This window comes from Oncorhynchus mykiss, chromosome 30 (assembly GCF_013265735.2).
Source record: "Oncorhynchus mykiss isolate Arlee chromosome 30, USDA_OmykA_1.1, whole genome shotgun sequence".
NCBI lineage: Eukaryota > Metazoa > Chordata > Actinopteri > Salmoniformes > Salmonidae > Oncorhynchus > Oncorhynchus mykiss.
Genome location: NC_050570.1, coordinates 45,631,609 through 45,650,533, shown reverse-complemented (window position 1 = coordinate 45,650,533; position 18,925 = coordinate 45,631,609). Strand labels below are relative to the sequence as shown.

Genomic DNA, 18,925 nt, shown 5'->3' with positions numbered 1-18,925 from the left:
TAGTAACTTGGTCCCACCTCTGATAACTGAGCAATGAATTTTAAACTAATGGATGTTTAAAAGAGAATGAACAAAATTGAAAAAATGTCAACAACAAAAACCAAATAAAACCCCAGCTCAGAGCTATTGCCTTTTTAAGTGAACTTTGGAGATGGTGGCCCTGTATTTGTATTTATTAAGGATCCCCATTAGCTGCTGCGAAGGCAGCAGCTACTCTTCCTGGGGTCCGGCAACAATAAGGCAGTTATGTACAATAAAAAATATTACATTACAAAACGTTACATTTCATAACACATTAAGTGTGTGCCCTCAGGCCACTATACTACCACATATCTACAATACAAAACCCATGTGTATGTGTGTGTGTAGAGTGCGAGTGTTAGCATGTGTATGTGTATTTGTATGCCTGTGTCTGTGTCTGTGCAGTCCCTGATGTTCCATAAGGTGTATTTATATCTGTTTTTTTTTATCTGATTCTACAGCTTGCATTAGTTAGCTGAAGTGGAATAGAGTTCAATGCAGCCATGGCTCTATGCAGTACTGTGCACCTCCCATAGTGTGTTCCAGACTTGTGAAAATACCTGTTGTGGCCTATCTTGTGGGGTATGCAGACAGCTTGCTGCATTCAACATGTCAAGTCCCTCTTAGGGAGACTTCTTAGCTACTGTTTAGTCACATGAACTTGCTCAATTTCCACATTAATCATCAAATCAAATTTCAAATCAAATGTATTTATATAGCCCTTCTTACATCAGCTGATATATCTGATATATCTGCTGATATATATAGCACGGTGGCTAGGAAAAACTCCCTAGTAAGGCCAAAACCTAGTAAGAAACCTAGAGAGGAACCAGGCTATGAGGGGTGGCCTCCTCTTCTGGCTGTGCTTGGTGTAGATTATAACAGAACATGGCCAAGATGTTCAAATGTTCATAAATTACCAGCATGGTCAAATAATAGTAATCACAGTGAACAGGTCAGTGTTCCATAGCCGCAGGCAGAACAGTTGAAACTGGAGCAGCAGCATGGCCAGGTGGACTGGGGACAACAAGGAGTCATCATGCCAGGTAATCCTGAGGGCTCAGGTCCTCCGAGTGAGAGTTAGAAAGAGAGAGAGCATTAGAGAGAGCATACTTAAATTCACACATGACACTGGATAAGACAGGAGAAATACTCCAGATATAACAGACTGATCCTAGCCCCCCGAGACATAAACTACTGCAACATAAATACTGGCGGCTGAGACAGGAGGGGTCAGGAGACACTGTGGACCCATCCGATGATACCCCAGGACAGGGCCAAACAGGCAGGATATAACCCCACCCACTTTGCGAAAGAACAGCCCCCACACCACTAGAGGGATATCTTCAACCACCAATTTACCATCCTGAGATAAGGCAGAGTATAGCCCACAAAGATCTCCGCCACGGCACAACCCAAGGGGGGGCGCCAACCCAGACAGGAAGACCACGTCAGTGACTCAGCCCACTCAAGTGACGCACCCCTTCAAGGGACGGCATGGAAGAGCACCAGTAAGCCAGTGACTCAGCCCCTGTAATAGGGTTAGAGGTAGAGAATCCCAGTGGAGAGAGAGGAACCGGCCAGGCAGAGACAGCAAGGGCGGTTCGTTGCTCCAGTGTCTTTCCGTTCACCTTCACACACCTGGGCCAGACTACATTCAATCATAGGACCTATTGAAGAGATGAGTCTTCAATAAAGACTTAAAGGTTGAGACCGAGTCTGCGTCTCTCACATGGGTAGGCAGACCATTCCATAGAAATTGAGCTCTATAGGAGAAAGCCCTGCCTCCAGCTGTTTGCTTAGAAATTCCAGGGACAATTAGGAAGCCTGCGTCTTGTGACCATAGCGTACATGTAGGTATGTACGGCTGGACCAATTCAGAGAGATAGGTAGGAGCAAGCCAATGTAATGCTTTGTAGGTTAGCAGTAAAACCTTGAAATCAGCCATTGCCTTAACAGGAAGCCAGTGTAGGGAGGCTAGCACTGGAGTAATATGATCACATTTTTGGTTCTAGTCAGGATTCTAGCAGCCGTATTTAGCACAAACTTAAGTTTATTTAGTGCTAAACCCGGGTAGCCGGAAAGTAGAGTATTGCAGTAGTCTAATCTAGAAGTAACATAAGCATGGATACATTTTTCTGCATCATTTTTGGACAGAAAATTTCTGATTTTTGCAATGTTACGTAAATGGAAAAAAGCTGTCTGAAACAGTCTTGATATGTTCGTCAAAAGAGAGATCAGGGTCCATCAGGGTCATCACAAGATTTAGTTGAGGTTTAGGGTTTAGTGAATGATTTGTCCCAAATACAATGCTTTTAGTTTTTGATCTATTAAGCCTAACTATTCCTTGTCAGCCGTGCTGAAACTAACTGCAGCTCTTTGTTAAATGTTGCAGTCATTTCAGTCGCTGTAGTAGCTGACACGTGTAGTGTTGAGTCATCCGCATACATAGCCACACAGGCTTTACTCAAGGCCAGTGGTATGTCGATATTAGAGATTGAAAAAAGTAAGAGGCCTACTAGACAGCTGCCCTAGGGAATTCCTGATTCTACCTGGCTTATGTTGGAGGCATCTCTGTATTCTGTTAGACAGGTAACTCTTTATATAACGTCAAAAGCTGCGCTGAAGTCTAACAAAACAGACCCCACAATCCTTTTATCGTCAATTTCTCTCAGCCAATCAGTCATTTGTGTAAGTGCTGTGCTTGATGAGTGTCCTTCTCTATAAGCTTGCTGAAAGTCTGTTGCCAATTTGTTTTCTGTAAAATAGCATTGTATCTGGTGAAACACATTTTTTCCCAAAAGTTTACTACTGGTTGGCAACAGGCTGATTGGTCAGCTATTTGAGGCAGTAAATGGGACTTTACTATTCTTAGGTAGCAGAATGACTTTTGCTCCCTCCAGGCCTGATGGCACAAACTTTCTAGTAGTCTTACATTGAAGATATGGCAAATAGGAGTGGCAATATCGACCGGTATTATACTCAATAAGTTTCCATCCAAGCTGTCAGATCCCGGCGTCTTGTCATTGTTGATAGACAATAATAATATTTTCACCTCATCCACACTCACTTTATGGAATTCAAAAGTACAATGCTTGTCTTTCATAATTTGGTAAGATTGAAGTTGAAGTCAGAAGTTTATGTACACTTAGGTTGGAGTCATTAAAACTCCTTTTTCAACCACTCCACAAATGTCTTGTTAAGAAACTATAGTTTTGGCAAGTCTGTTAGGACACCAACTTTATGCATGACACAAGTAATTTTTCCAACAATTGTTTACAAACAGATTATTTCACTTATAATTCACTGTATCACAATTCCAGTGGGTCAAAAGTTTACATATACTAAGTTGACTGTGCCTTTAAACAGCTTGGAAAATTCCAGAAAATGATGTCATGGCTTTAGAAGCTTCTGATAGGCTAATTGCCATCATTTGAGTCAATTGGAGGTGTACCTGTGGATGTATTTCAAGGCCTACCTTCAATCTCAGTGCCACTTTTCTTGACATCATGGGAAAATCTAAAGAAATCAGCCAAGACCTCTTGTAGACCTCCACAAGTCTGATTCATCCTTGGGAGCAATTTCCAAACGCCTGAAGGTACCACGTTCTTCTGTACAAACAATAGTAAACAGGTACAAAAGTATCTATATCCACAGTAAAACTAGTCCTATAACGAAATAACCTGAAAGGCTGCTCAGCAAGGAAGAAGCCACTGCTCCAAAACCACCATAAAAAAAGCCAGACTATGGTTGCAACTGCACATGGGCACAAAGATTGTACTTTTTGGAGAAATGTCCTCTGGTCTGAAAATAGAACTGTTTGGCCATTAGGACCATCATTATGTTTGGAGGAAAAGAGGAGAGGCTTGCAAGCCAAAGAACACCATCCCAACCGTGAAGCACGGGGGTGTCAGCATCGTGTTGTGGGGGTGTTTTGCTGCAGGAGGGACTGGTGCACTTCACATAATAGATGGCATCTTGAGGAGGAAAATCGTGTGGATATATTGAAGCAACATCTCAATACATCACTCAGGAAGTTGAAGCTTGGTCGCAAATGGTTCTTCCAAATGGACAATAACCCAAGGCAAACTTCCAAAGTTCTGCCAAAAGGACAACAAAGTCAAGGTATTGGAGTGGCCATCACAAAGCCCTGACCTCAGTCCTATAGACAATTTATGTGCAGAACTGAAAAAGCGAAGAAAAAGTGAAGAATGAGCCATCTGATTCAATGAATGACAGAGCTGAGTTTGCCTTTTTGCCCAAAATTTCATTTAAAGTGTTCAAAGCTTTTTACTATCATTCTTTATATAATTTTATAACTTTGTTTCATAGTATAGTTTCTTCTTTATTTAAATTCAGTTTAGTCACATGATTTCTCAATTTGCAGTATGTTTGCCAAACGATTGTTTTGCCAGACTTACTTGCCATACCTTTTGCCTCATCCATCTCAACCATCTCAACCATTTTTCAATTCCTCATCAATCCAAGGGGATTTAACAGTTTTCACAGTCCGTTTTCTTAATGGGTGCATGCTTGTTAGTAACTGGAATAAGCAATTTTATAAATGTTTCAAATGCAGCGTCTGATTCGTCCTCATTACCCACCACAGACCAGCAAATATTCATTACATCATCAACATAGGAATCACTACAAAACGTATTGTATGAGCTCTTATACACTGTATTAAGCCCAGCCTTTGAAACTTTGGTTTTCTTAGATATGGCTACTCAATTGTGATCACGACATCCGATGGATTTGGATACTGCAAATTTCTGCACCATTAGCAAAGATGTGATCAATACATGATGATGATGATGAACAATATATGCAGGATATGAGTCCCTGGCGGCGTAGTGTGTTACTGATGGTAGGCTTTGTTACTTTGGTCCCAGCTCTCTGCAGGTCCTTCACTAGGTCCCCCCGTGTGGTTCTGGGATTTTTGCTCACCGTTCTTGTGATCATTTTGACCCCACGGGGTGAGATCTTGCGTGGAGCCCCAGATCGAGGTAGATTATCAGTGGTCTTGTATGTCTTCCATTTCCTAATAATTGCTCCCACAGTTGATTTCTTCAAACCAAGCTGCTTACCTATTGCAGATTCAGTCTTCCCAGCCTGGTGCAGGTCTACAATTTTGTTTCTGGTGTCCTTTGACAGCTCTTTGGTCATGGCCATAGTGGAGTTTGGAGTGTGTGGACAGGTGTCTTTTATATTGATAACAAGTTCAAACAGGTGCCATTAATACAGGTAACGAGTGGAGGACAGAGGAGCCTCTTAAAGAAGTGAGAGCCAGAAATCTTGCTTGTTTGTAGGTGACCAAATACTTATGTCCCACCATAATTTGCAAATAAATTCATTAAAAATCCTACAATGTGATTTTCTGGATTTTTTTTCTAATTTTGTCTGTCATAGTTGAAGTGTACCTATGATGAAAATTACAGGCCTCTCTTATCTTTTTAAGTGGGAGAACTTGCACAATTGGTGGCTGACTAAATACTTTTTTGCTCCACTGTATTCTTATTCCATCCCTTTAGATTTGAGTGTATTAGGTAGTTGTTGTGGAATGGTTAGATTACTTGTTAGATATTACTGCACTGTCGGAACTAGATGTACAAGCATTTCGATACACTCGCATTAACATCTGCTAACCATGTGTATGTGACCAATAAAATTTGATTTGATGTCATTCCTGTACTGTTTGTAAATGCCCTGATAAGTTGACCAGTAACCTGAACCAGGTTGCAGGCACTGGTTACAGTTCGAAGCGTTTTCTTGAGTGGGCAGCTTTCTGAAAGTCAGTCAATATACAGTCAGAAAATATACAGTCTATATACAAAAGTATGTGGACATCGATTCAAATTAGAGGATTCGGCTATTTCAGCCATACCCATTGCTGACAGGTGTATGAAATCGAGCACACTGCCATGCTATCTCCATACACAAACATTGGCAGTAGAATGGCCTTACTGAAGAACTCCGTGACTTTCAACATGGCACCGTCATAAGATGCCAACTTTGGAAGAACTTGACTGGCCAACACAGAGCCCTGACCTCAACCCCATCGAACACCTTTGGGATGAATGAGAACGCAGACTGTGAGCCAGGCCTAATCGGCCAACATCACTGCCCGACCTCACTAATCCTCTTGTGGTTGAATGGAAGCAAGTCCCTCAGCAATGTTCCAGTATCTAGTGGAAAGCCTTCCCAGAAGAGTGGAGGCTGTTATAGCAGCAAAGGGGAGACCAAATCCATATTAATGCCCATGATTTTGGAATGAGATGTTCGATGAGCAGGTGTCCACATACTTTCTTTCATGTAGTGTATTTTAAATCAATGTTATGATAAATAAAATGGCATTATCCATGAGAAAGATTTTTGTGCTGACAGCTGATCTTCTCATGCAGCTGAAGAAAATTCTAAACTGTAACAGGTGCTATGTTATTTGGAGGTGGACTGGGGGCGAGCCTCGGGAACATTTAAAATTGTGATTGACAGCTCAAGAGTGCCATGAATGTCCTGTGAGGATCACAATGGGTCAGATCAACTTGGCAATGGTTGACAATAACCAGACCTCCTCTCACCCGCAGAGGGAGGAGGGAACTGGTGTGAGAGTTTTGACACCTCCGCACCCTGTTATAAATTGGGTAAAATAAGACTCTCTCCCCTTTATCTTCAATTGTACATAGGAATGTGCCTTTGTTTCATTGACTTTTCCCACCAAAACTCTAACATGGTCAAACATGAATAATGGAACAATAATTCTAACATAAGAATGTGGGTAATGGTCAGTGGGGAGCAATGGAAAACAAATGTAATATTGCTTTTCTTTTGGTATGTCACTATAAACTGGATGGACGAAATAACGTAACTTGGAAAGTATATCTGTCAAGTTTCCATCCAATGCGTTGTGCATACAATATGAAAAATGATGAGTGCATTTTTGTTAATTAAGATATGATTGTGGTTTAGGAGGTGTAACTGAATTTTTATCCTATTAACTGTGCATAAGTAAGTAGCCACACCCCGAGTGAGGTCGGAGAACGTGTCAGACTGACGGAACAATCCCCTTTTGACCAGAGTGCATAAAAAGCATTGCCAATGAAATTAACATTAGACCTGAGGCGGGAGCTGAAATGGTTGGAACTTTGAACGTCAACACGAGCTGAATAAATAAATTCACCTTCCTTTAGACCAGAGAGACGGCGAGCTGCAGCTCATGTCCATCATCGTCCGAATCCTGAATACCCTACACGAGGAAGATGAGGACAGAAGCTCACCTCTCAGACAATCACTGAGACAGCTGTGTGGAATCAGATACCTAGAAAAGCTAATATAAGTGAGACTCTCCTACTACGCTCATCACCAATGGGAACCATCGACATGGCTGGCTAGTTATCTTCGAGGGTGAACAACAGTAGAAGACGGGAAAGGGGAGACCCCTATCGGACAATCAGAGCCATACAGCTTACCGCTGAAAGGCCAACAACCTTCCTAAGGAGACTGGTTCTGACCAAACAAAGGCACTCACACGTAAATACATTCATGATTTCTTATTCCAAACAGGCGGCGGTTTGTGTGCAAACTATATGATTAACGTTACTGTGAGAATAATTCTGAAATCTATCAACGATAAGTGTCTTTTCCCTCCCTCCCTCTCTCTCTCTCTCTCTCTCTCTCTCTCTCTCTCTCTGTCTCTCTCCATGTCGTTGCGTAAAAATCTAATATTGTCTCATGTAGTAAGTGTGTATGTTTATTCTGTGTTATTATTTAGTTAGCTAGTAAATAAATAATTAAACCAATTTGTGTAGTACTGAATCAAAATCAAATAAAACATATTTGTCACATACACATGGTTAGCAGATGTTAATGCGAGTGTAGCGAAATGCTTGTGCTTCTAGTTCCGACAATGCAGTAATAACCAGCGAGTAATCTAACCTAACAATTCCACAACTACTATACACCAGGGCCCTCACTTCCTCCCTGTAGGCCGTCTCGTCGTTGTTGGTAATCAAGCCTACCACTGTAGTGTCGTCCGCAAACTTGATGATTGAGTTGGAGGCGTGCATGGCCACGCAGTCGTGGGTGAAAAGGGAGTACAGGAGAGGGCTCATGAGTAAGGTTGGGTTTTTTGCTGATCCAAGGTTACGACTGTTCAGAATGATGATATGATAAGAGGTAATGATTAATAAGATTACTGTTTATCGATGTAATAGATATATATCTTATAGAGTTTAATTCTGGAAATGGTAACTCTTTAAACAACCTCTTCTGTGGTGCCCCAAATTCCTAATGAGTTAGTTGTTACATGATTAATTTAATCGAGTAACAATTAAACATAGTCAGTGGATGAAATAAATAACAGTCATCAGATTAATAGAAGTAAAGTCACAACAGGAGTTTCATGTGTCTCTTTTCAAAATAAGCAAAGCTAATCGTACTATGGTTCATAAGTGGCAGGTTGCCTCAATAGCTGCAGAATTTATTTTCAACTTTTGCATGCAAACCCCACTTTGGGAACGTAATGCCAAGGTACCAGAGGACAATAGACTCAACATTACAATTCAGCATGATACATGTGTCACCAAAATATATTTAATTAACATATTCTTTTTTATGTTATGATTTGCTCAAGCTATATATTTCATAAATATATTCTGGAAATAGAGTATATGTAAATATATATATTTTCCCCCTCATATACTGTATGTACATACACTGAGTGTACAAAACATTAGGAACACCTTCCTAATATTGAGTTGCACCCCTTTTGGCCCTCAGAACAGCATCAGTTCGTCGGGGCATGGACTCTACAAGGTGTCGAAAGCGTTCCACAGGGATGCTGGCCCATGTTGGCCCCAATGCTTCCCACCACAGGAGGCTGTGGAGGGGAGGACGGCTCATAATAATGTCTGGAATGGAGCAAATGGAATAACGTCAAACACATGAAAACCATGTGTTTGATGTATTTGATACCATTACACTCATTCCGCTTCAGCCGTTACCACAAGTCCGCCCTCCCCAATTAAGGTGCCACCAACCTCCTGTGCTTCCCACAGTTGTGTCAAGTTGGCTGGATGTCCTTTGGGTGGAGGACAATTATTCCAAGCAGCGTCAAAGTTCTTGATACACTCAAACCGGTGCGTCTAGTTGATACCCCGTTCAAAGGCACTTAAATCTTTTGTCTTGCACATATGGCACACATACACAATCCATGTCTCAATTGTTTTAACTGGTGACATCAGTAAGGGATCATGACTGGTCATGGAAAGAGCAGGTGTTCCTAATGTTTTTTATACTCAGTGTATATTATAATGCATTAGTTTTCTGTTTGCGTTTATTCTGGGACAATGGACAATCATCTACATATCAGAAAATAAGTGTGCCGGAGTTCACTCATTTAGCTCTGTTTCATCTGTAGTACCAGGGTAGATAAAACAATATATACAAATATTAGATCATGTCTTGTATACCCTTATCGTTCGCAGTCCAGCAGTGTCCTGATCCGGGGGAGGTGGTGAACGGAGCACGTTCGGTACGCCCAGAGTCTGGATTTGCTGTTGGAACAGTGGTGCGCTTCTCCTGTAACCAGGGTTACCAGCTGGAGGGCCCTGGTCAGATCTCCTGCCATGGACGGGATACAGGCACCCCCAAGTGGAGTGACCGCAGCCCCAAATGTGTCTGTGAGTCACTCCCCTGGGTATTTGTCTGTGTGTGTTGAGATGGATGTCAAACTGTAATCCTATGGGATTATACAGTGCCTTCAGAAAGTATTCACACCCCTTGACTTTTACAAGGTGGATTAAAATAGATGTAATTGTCTTTTTTTGTCAATGACCAACACATAATACTGTAATGTCAAAATGGAAGAAAAATTCTAACATTTGTAAAATATATATATATATGAAAAATAAAACACTAATATATTGTATCTGGATTAGATAAATATTCAACCCCCTGAGTTGAATCAGCTTTGGCAGTGATTACAGCTGAGTCTTTCTGGGTGAGTTTCTAAAAGCTTCCCACACCTTGGCTGTGCAACATTTGCCCATTTATTATTTTCAAAATTCTTCAAGCTCAGTCAAATTGGTTGTTGATCAATACTAGACAACTATTTTCAGGTCTTGCCATAGATTTTCAAGCAGATTTAACTCGGCCACTCAGGAACATTCACTGTCTTGGTAATCAATTCCAGTGTAGATTTGGCCTTGTGTTTTAGGTTATCCTGTCCTGCTGAAATGTGAATTAATCTCCCAGTGTCTGTTTTAAAGTCACCTTCGGCCTCATGGTGAAATTTCTGAGCGGTTTCCTTCCTCTCCAACAAGTGAGTTAGGAAGGACGCCTGTATCTTTGTAGTGACTAGGTGTATTGATACACCATCCAAAGTGTAATTTATAACTTAACCTTGCTCAAAGTAATATTCAATGTCTGCTTTTACATTTTTTACCCATCTACCAATATATCTTTGTGGTTCAATCTGTGTTTGAAAATCACTGCTCGCTTGAGTGACCTTACAGGTAGTTGTCTCTGTACCCCACAGATACAAGGTAGTCATTGAAAAAATCATGTTAAAAACGTTTATTGCACACAGAGTGAGTCCATGCAATTTATGTGACTTGTTAAGCACATTTTTACTCCTGAATTTATATAGGCTTCCCATAACAAAGGGGTTGAATACTTATTGACTCAATACATTTTAGCTTTTCATTTGTAATTCATTTGCAAACATTTCGAAAAAATATAATTCTACTTTCACATTATCCGGTATTGTGAGTAGGCCAGGGAAAAATAATCTCAGTTTAATCCATCTTTAATTATACAACAAAATGTGGAAAAAGGGGCTGTTAATACTTTCTGAAGGCATTGCTCTTTCTCTCTCTCTCTCTCTCCATCTTTATTTCCTTTCCCAAAACAGTGAAGTATGACCCATGCCCAAACCCAGGTGTGCCAGACAATGGTTACCAGACATTGTACAAGCATAGCTACCAGGCAGGAGAGACGCTACGTTTTTTCTGCTATGAGGGCTATGAACTCATTGGGGAGGTTATCATCAACTGTGTCCCGGGCCACCCATCTCAATGGAACAGTCCACCACCCTTCTGCAAAGGTGACAATCTACATTGGACTGCTGGAAATGAGGATGAGGGGTTAGAGGGGTTTCCAGAAATTCTGCATGAGAATTGAAACACTTGAACATATTGTAAAGAGTGAATGAGGAATGATGATCTTATAATAATAATAATCTGCATTTCTCTATCTATCAGTGGCATACGAGGAGCTGTTGGATGATCATAAATTAGAAGGTGATTTTTTGTCTCACTCTACATCTTCTTTAGGGGAATTTCGACACTTTTCAACCTCATATTCATTCTCTATGGTGACATTCATAGTGACACAGGGAGAAGGAAAATGCCTCCCCCTGGCTAGAAACTCATAGTAGGTTTTTTATTTGTATTTTGTTTTTACTTTTTTTAAGCTTTTAATGCAACTTGATGATGTCATGACATTTCTTCTTATCTCTAACTACAGAACATTGAAACGTCATGGTAACCAATTTTCAACATAGACAAACCTTGTATGATGAATTTGTACTTTTGAAACAATGTCATATCTTCACTTTATCTCCACTATGAGATATTTTTTAATCCAGTTTACCAACAAGTTAATACTTGTTATGTTGGATTCACGTCTCCATCTCAACCAAAAATCATCATTGAAGAATAATGCAGGGATTCAATCTGATCACGGGTTGTGGAAAATGTGGATTTTAAGGTTAATGTTCCTGCGTTCATGGAGATCAGCTTCATGATAAATGCTCCAGATTCCGGCTCAATCATGGGAACACATTGGGAATTCTACAAACTTTTGGCTGTCTTTTTGAGTGGGTGAATATAGGTTGTAATCTTATTGATCAATGTCTCAACCAAAAATTACCCCATTGCCCACGTTAAAATTATGTGGTGTGCTCAGTGGGATAGTGCTGGAAATAATGAAAATGAGGTTGAAATTTGGTGGAATTCCCCTTTAATCGTCTTGATTTAACTTCTTCTTTCATTTATTATTTTTGATTATTTCCCTAGTATCCCAGTCATTGGAGCCCTCCCACCAGATGCTAAGTGAGAACATTGCCTTGGCAATCATCCTGCCAATCATCCTGGTCATCCTTCTGATTGGTGGAATCTACATGTATTACACAAAGTACGTTCAGCAGTCACAATTAAAATGCATTCTTCTTACTTTCACCAAATATTGGCATGGTACTGAGCCATTGTATAGATCAGATATCAGAAGTTGACTGTATGCTTTATTCTCTCCCTTTAACATTTATTTCCCTCTCCCTCAGTGTATGTAGACTGCAGTGGAAGCCACTTTTCTGGAAGTCTCTCTCTCACACCCACTCATACAGCCCAATTACTGTGGAGTCTGACTTCAACAACCCTCTATACGAGGCAGGGGTGAGTATTTTCTCTATTTTTGCCTAATGTAAGTATTGCTCAAGCGCTCTCACTTTGGGGCTAGATTCTATCAGATCCGCGCTAGCCAGCATAGCGGTTGTTTTGGAAGTCTCTGAGGTGGAACTCCGTTAGAGCTGTCAAATCCACAAGTGGTTGCATTGCCCTAACACAGACTCTGCCATTGGATGCAACAAAACCACACCCAACTTTATACCCGACAAGTCATGCAGCCGCATGACACGTTCAAACACTCTAATGTGTGATGTTCTATTGTCTACAACTCGATTAAACTGATAGGCTAAAAATCCCCCCATCCAAATTAACTTGAAAACCTGCATTAGCCTGTCATTATTTTTTATCATGGATAGCCCTGTCTGTGTAACCAACTGGGAATCAAACCCAGGTTATTGGTATAACTAAACCACCAAGTAAAATTGTTCTATCTATGTCACTAAGCTAGAGTTTAATGTAGAGCTCATGTACAGGTATATTGTATCAACTTTAATAAATTGACAATTATTTTTTCAACTTTTCACCTTTTGGCTAGTATTTAGGAAAATATTCTCTGTAACTTTACTTTTTATTTGTCTGGAAGTTGAAATGCTATTGACTGTAGGTTAGCAAGAAGTGAATAGTCTAGTCCATTGTTTATGAATCCTGGAGGTTGCATGTCCTAAACTGCTGAGGATATTTTGCTGTAGCATTTAAAACCAACTATTTTCTTCTTCAAATTAATTGTTATTTGGGTCTGTTGTATTGCTACCTGGTTCCTAGGACACACGGGAGTATGAGGTGTCCATTTGAAGAAGAAACGTCTTGAGAAGAAGTAAAACCCACAGATAGAGAGATCTGGAGGAAGAGGAACAACTTTCTTTTTCTTTCAGATGACTTCTTTCACTCCCCTCATCTCCCATCTCGCTATTTCCTCTTCCCTGCCTCTCTCTTTCATTCTCTCTCTTTATCTTTGAGTTTGTGTCTTTACACCTCACTTTTCTTTTGTGTGTGTCTCTAATTTCCCAGTCGCTCTTTCTGTCAGTGATTGTAGGTTTGCGTCTCCTTGGGCCAGATTCAATCCGATCGTGTTTAAGCAGCTAAGCACATTTTAAAGGCAATGTTCCAGCGCTAGTGGAGACGGCATTCACGGTAAATGCTGCATATGTCGGTTCAATTAGAAATTTCCTTTAAATGTCAATCGCACTTTAACGTGGATTTTTCATGGCCCAGATTGAATCTAGGCCCTTGTCTTCATCTGTTCATAGTGTGCAGCGATGACTGTCTCCCAGTGGTGTGCTGTTTTCCACAGTCCAACTTTTTGTCTAAAATTAGGATTGGTGCCTTACAGAGGTTAAGTGGTGGATAATTTGGAAGGAGAGACATAAAGAGGGAGAGACATAAAGAGGGAGAGCCAGAGAGGGAGAAAGAGGGAGTGCCGAGATATATTTATGAGGTAAATAATGAAAAGGGAAAGACAGGAAAGCAGACACACTCTCTCTCATGCTCAGTTGCACACAGTATACACACACAGACACACCGAGAGAGAGAGAGAGAGAGAGAGAGAGAGAGAGAGAGAGAGAGAGAGAGAGAGAGAGAGAGAGAGCGAGAAAGAGAGAGAGAGAGCGAGCGAGCGAGATGCATACACACATTGAATGTACATATTTGGTGGAATATTGAGGCTCATATATACAGAAAATTCAGTGGCAAAATATGACATTGCTTAATGTATCTTCATGTTTCAACTCTCGTTGCCATAGTAAAATGTAAAATTACAAAGCCAGCGTTTCATATTGTTCTTTGCCATTTTTGAAGTGTATTTCCACTTGATGTTGAATGACATTGAGAAAAAGGTGAGGACCTGAATTGTTGTCACGCTTATAGCACGCAATGATTGTATATTTTACCGCTTCTGCTGAATCATATTATTATGATTATCAACGATTATCATTGTTATCAGTGCAAATTTGAAGTTGTTGTATATGCACAATGTTGAAGAAAATAAGCTAACTTGGCTGCTTGCTGTGATGCAGTATTTAACTGATATGTTTTTTGAATTTCTTACCAGTTTATTGTCTGAACAGTAAATCTACTTTAATTCATTGTGCCAATATGGGGGTCCAGGGGACTCTTTTGCATTGTAAAGGTATTATTTGCATTATATTTTGTCATGAAGGCATTATTTATTTGCTGAAATCTAAGATTAAATCAAAGTCTGAATGGTGAAAAGAGGTCTTGTCTTCATTAAATACCAAATGTTTGTAGTTCTTGTGTGGCTCAGTTGGTAGAGCATGGTCCTTGCAATGCCAAGGTTGTAGGTTTGATTCCCATGGGGGACCAGTATGAAAATGTATGCACTCACTACTGTAAACCGCTCTGTATAAAAGCATCTGCTATATTCTTTCAAAAATTGTTATAGCTTTTAAAGTCTATTGTGCATGTACAGAAGACTGAATTCCCAAGACAAAATATCAGATGTGTACATTGTTTAAGTTTGATCTGTTATACTCTATGGAGGAACTGCTCTTTGGAGGAACAATCACACCAATTTAATCTGTTAATTAGATTGAGGAACAAATTGAGTTGACCAACCCTTTAAGCCTGTCAACCATATTTAATGACACAGGAGATAAGGGTGACAGCACATACTAATTGACACAAAAACACCAATCAAACACAGAGTGGGAAGGAAAAATGCAGTGACACATAAATACGGTGAGGAATGGGTCACACAGCAAAATAAACCCAAAACAGTGTTGTGGTTCTGTAAGTCACCAAATAACAGTAAACGAGCAATTCTAGCATGTGACGTCTGTGCAAATTGGTATCACTTTCATTGTGTTGGCCTATTTACAGATAGTCAAAAGGATGTGGATTCACAATCATGTCGAGTTCATGTACAGCAATTGCTAAATGGATTTAGTCTTAAAGGGGACTGTGACACATTTACTGTATACATGCATTGCTAGTGACAACAAGGTGAAATTAAACAAAATAGTTCAAACAGAGAATGTAAATGAGGCTATGGTTCAAAACCTATTGCCCGTGGAGTGTTTAAAAGAGGGAATGTCAACTGCTCAGAGAAGACCCTCAGACTGCCAGCATTTCTGTACCCCCGTCCCCCTATATTGTTCTCTCTTGCCTGACCTTCAGCTATCGAGGTATGTTGTCCTTGGCTCTGCAATTTTTCAATCTAAAATCGTGGTGCCCGAGAGCTGTGACTGCGCCAAGAGCTAACATTTTGTGCGTTGTCTCTTCGTGCGCAGGGCAAATAAAAATCCAACAAGCAGACCTCCAGTTGTGGCAGTGTCCTCATTAAATTACACAACGCAGAACGAACCACGCTACACAGACAATAGATTTTACAAATGACATGCCTTTAAAAACATTAACATGTAGTGTGCGTACGTGCAGCTCAATCAAATCTCAGACACCCAAGATATTGGGAATTAATACTTCCACTTAGAGACAGAAAGTTGTGGTAGAGGTTTATCAGATGAGGAAATCATAAGCTTTATGAAAACTGAATCAGATGAACAGCGTGTAACTGGAGATGTTGACGTCGAAATAAGCGAGGATACACTGAAATTGGTTTTGTCAGATGAGGCACATTTTGGAGGTTTCGGCATATTTTTGTTTAACTAGGCAAGTCGGTTAAGAACAAATTCTTATTTTCAATGACGGCCTAGGAACAGTGGGTTAACTGTCTTGTTCAGGGGCAGAAAGACAGATTTGTACCTTGTCAGCTCGGGGATTCAAACTTGCAACCTTTCAGTTACTAGCCCAACGCTAACTACTAGGCTAGCCCTGAAGGGTTCAGGAATTTGGAGGGTTCAGGCACCTCTGTTGCTATAAATGTGTATTTTCCTTAATATGTTTTGTAATTTTGCATGTGTTTGATGTATTTATGCAGGGCTCATATGTAAAAGAGGCAGTAGTCTCAGACTTATTAAAAATTTAAAAAATACCACTCCAAATAATGGTGTGTTTACATTGACTCATGATGAATGGGAGATTCATCACGAGTGCATTGAGGACATCGTCCCCACAGTGACTTTACGTACATACCCCAACCAGAAGCCATGGATTACAGGCAACATTCGCACTGAGCTAAAGGGTAGAGCTGCCGCTTTCAAGGTGCGGGACTCTAACCCGGAAGCTTACAAGAAATCCAGCTATGCCCTGCAACGAACCATCAAACAGGCAAAGCGTCAATACAGGGCCAAGATTGAATCATACTACACCGGCTCCGACGCTCGTCGAATGTGGCAGGGCTTGCAAACTATTACAGACTACAAAGGGAAGCACAGCCAAGAGCTGCCCAGTAACACGAGCCTACCAGACAAGCTAAATCACTTCTATGCTTGCTTCGAGGCAAGCAACACTGAGGCATGCATGAGAGCATCAGCTGTTCCGGACGACTGTGTGATAGCCGACGTGAGTAAGACCTTTAAACAGGTCAACATACACACGGATGCGGGGCCAGACGGATTACCAGGACGTGTGCTCCGGGCATGTGCTGACCAACTGGCAGGTGTCTTTACTGACATTTTCCTGATTGTGTCTATAATACCAACATGCTTCAAGCAGACCACCATAGTCCCTGTGCCCAAAAACACAAGGGCAACCTGCCTAAATGACTACAGACCCGTAGCACTCACGTCCGTAGCCATGAAGTGCTTTGAAAGGCTGGTAATGGCTCACATCAACACCATTATCCCAGAAACCCTGGACCCACTCCAATCTGCATACCGCCCAAACAGATCCACAGATGACGCAATCTCTATTGCACTCCACACTGCCCTTTCCCACCTGGACAAAAGGAACACCTATGTGAGAATGCTGTTCATTGACTACAGCTCAGCGTTCAACACCATAGTGCCCTCAAAGCTCATCACCAAGCTAAGGATCCTGGGACTAAACACCTCCCTCTGCAACTGGATCCTGGACTTCCTGACAGGGCGCCCCTAGGTGGTGAGGGTAGGTAGCAACACATCTGCCACGCTGATCCTCAACACTGGAGCTCTCTAAGGGTGTGTGCTCAGTCCCCTCCTGTACTCCCTGTTCACCCACAACTGCATGGCCAGGCACGACTCCAACACCATCATTAAGTTTGCTGACGACACAACAGTGGTAGGCCTGATCACCGACAACGATGAGACAGCCTATAGGGATGAGGTCAGAGACCTGGCCGGGTGATGCCAGAATAACAACCTATCCCTCAACATAACCAAGACTAAGGAGATGATTGTGGACTACAGGAAAAGGAGCACCGAGCACGTCCCCATTCTTATTGACGGGGCTGTAGCGGAGCAGGTTGAGAACTTCAAATTCCTTGGTGTCCACATCAACAAAAAACTAGATTGGTCCAAGCACACCAAGACAGTTGTGAATAGGGCACGACAAAGCCTATTCCCCTTCAGGAAACTAAAAAGATTTGGCATAGGTCCTGAGATCCTCAAAAGGATAATTATACAGCTGCAACATCGAGAGCATCCTGACCTGCCTGGTACGGCAATTGCTCGGCCTCCGACCGCAAGGCACTTCAGAGGGTAGTGCGTACGGCCCAGTCCATCACTGGGGCAAAGCTGCCTGCCATCTAGGACCTCTACACCAGGCGGTGTCAGATGGTTACCCGGACTATTTGCATTGTGTGCCCCCCCTCAAACCTTATTTTACGCTGCTGCTACTCTCTGTTTATCTTATATGCTTAGTCACTTTAACTATACATTCATGTACATACTACCTAAATTGGCCCGACCAACCAGTGCTCCCGCACATTGGCTAACCGGGCTATCTGCACTGTGTCCCACCACCCGCCAATCCCTCTTTTTACGCTTCTGCTACTCTCTGTTCACCATAAATGCACATTCACTTTATGTACTTACATGTACAGTGCTTTGCGAAAGTATTCGGCCCCCTTGAACTTTGCGACCTTTTGCCACATTTCAGCCTTCAAACATAAAGATATAAAACTGTATTTTTTTGTGAAGAATCAACAACAAGTGGGACACAATCATGAAGTGGAACGACATTTATTGGATATTTCAAACTTTTTTAACAAATCAAAAACTGAAAAATTGGGCGTGCAAAATTATTCAGCCCCCTTAAGTTAATACTTTGTAGCGCCACCTATTGCTGCGTAAGTCGCTTGGGGTATGTCTCTATCAGTTTTGCACATCGAGAGACTGACATTTTTTTCCATTCCTCCTTGCAAAACAGCTCAAGCTCAGTGAGGTTGGATGGAGAGCATTTGTGAACAGCAGTTTTCAGTTCTTTCCACAGATTCTCGATTGGATTCAGGTCTGGACTTTGACTTGGCCATTCTAACACCTTGATATGTTTATTTTTGAAACATTCCATTGTAGATTTTGCTTTATGTTTTGGATCATTGTCTTGTTGGAAGACAAATCTCCGTCCCAGTCTCAGGTCTTTTGCAGACTTCATCAGGTTTTCTTCCAGAA

General features: G+C 41.3%; 1 protein-coding gene across 4 annotated transcripts in view; it reads left to right on the top strand.

Annotated features, from left to right (window-relative positions):
• LOC110521927 (seizure protein 6 homolog) overlaps nucleotides 1–14,690 on the top strand; it is an 86,774-nt gene extending 72,084 nt beyond the window's left edge. For 2 of the 4 annotated variants that reach the window (XM_021599900.2, XM_021599899.2), the window contains exons 14-19: nucleotides 9,504–9,698; nucleotides 10,931–11,122; nucleotides 11,280–11,318; nucleotides 12,096–12,213; nucleotides 12,359–12,470; nucleotides 13,245–14,690. In XM_021599900.2, coding sequence (XP_021455575.1) covers nucleotides 9,504–9,698; nucleotides 10,931–11,122; nucleotides 11,280–11,318; nucleotides 12,096–12,213; nucleotides 12,359–12,470; nucleotides 13,245–13,274 — 686 coding nt within the window. In that variant the 3' untranslated portion in view covers nucleotides 13,275–14,690. The remainder of the gene's footprint in view (nucleotides 1–9,503; nucleotides 9,699–10,930; nucleotides 11,123–11,279; nucleotides 11,319–12,095; nucleotides 12,214–12,358; nucleotides 12,471–13,244) is intronic. The other 2 variants (XM_021599901.2, XM_036968850.1) reach the window with 2 other exon arrangements.
• The last annotated feature ends 4,235 nt before the right edge of the window (nucleotides 14,691–18,925 follow it).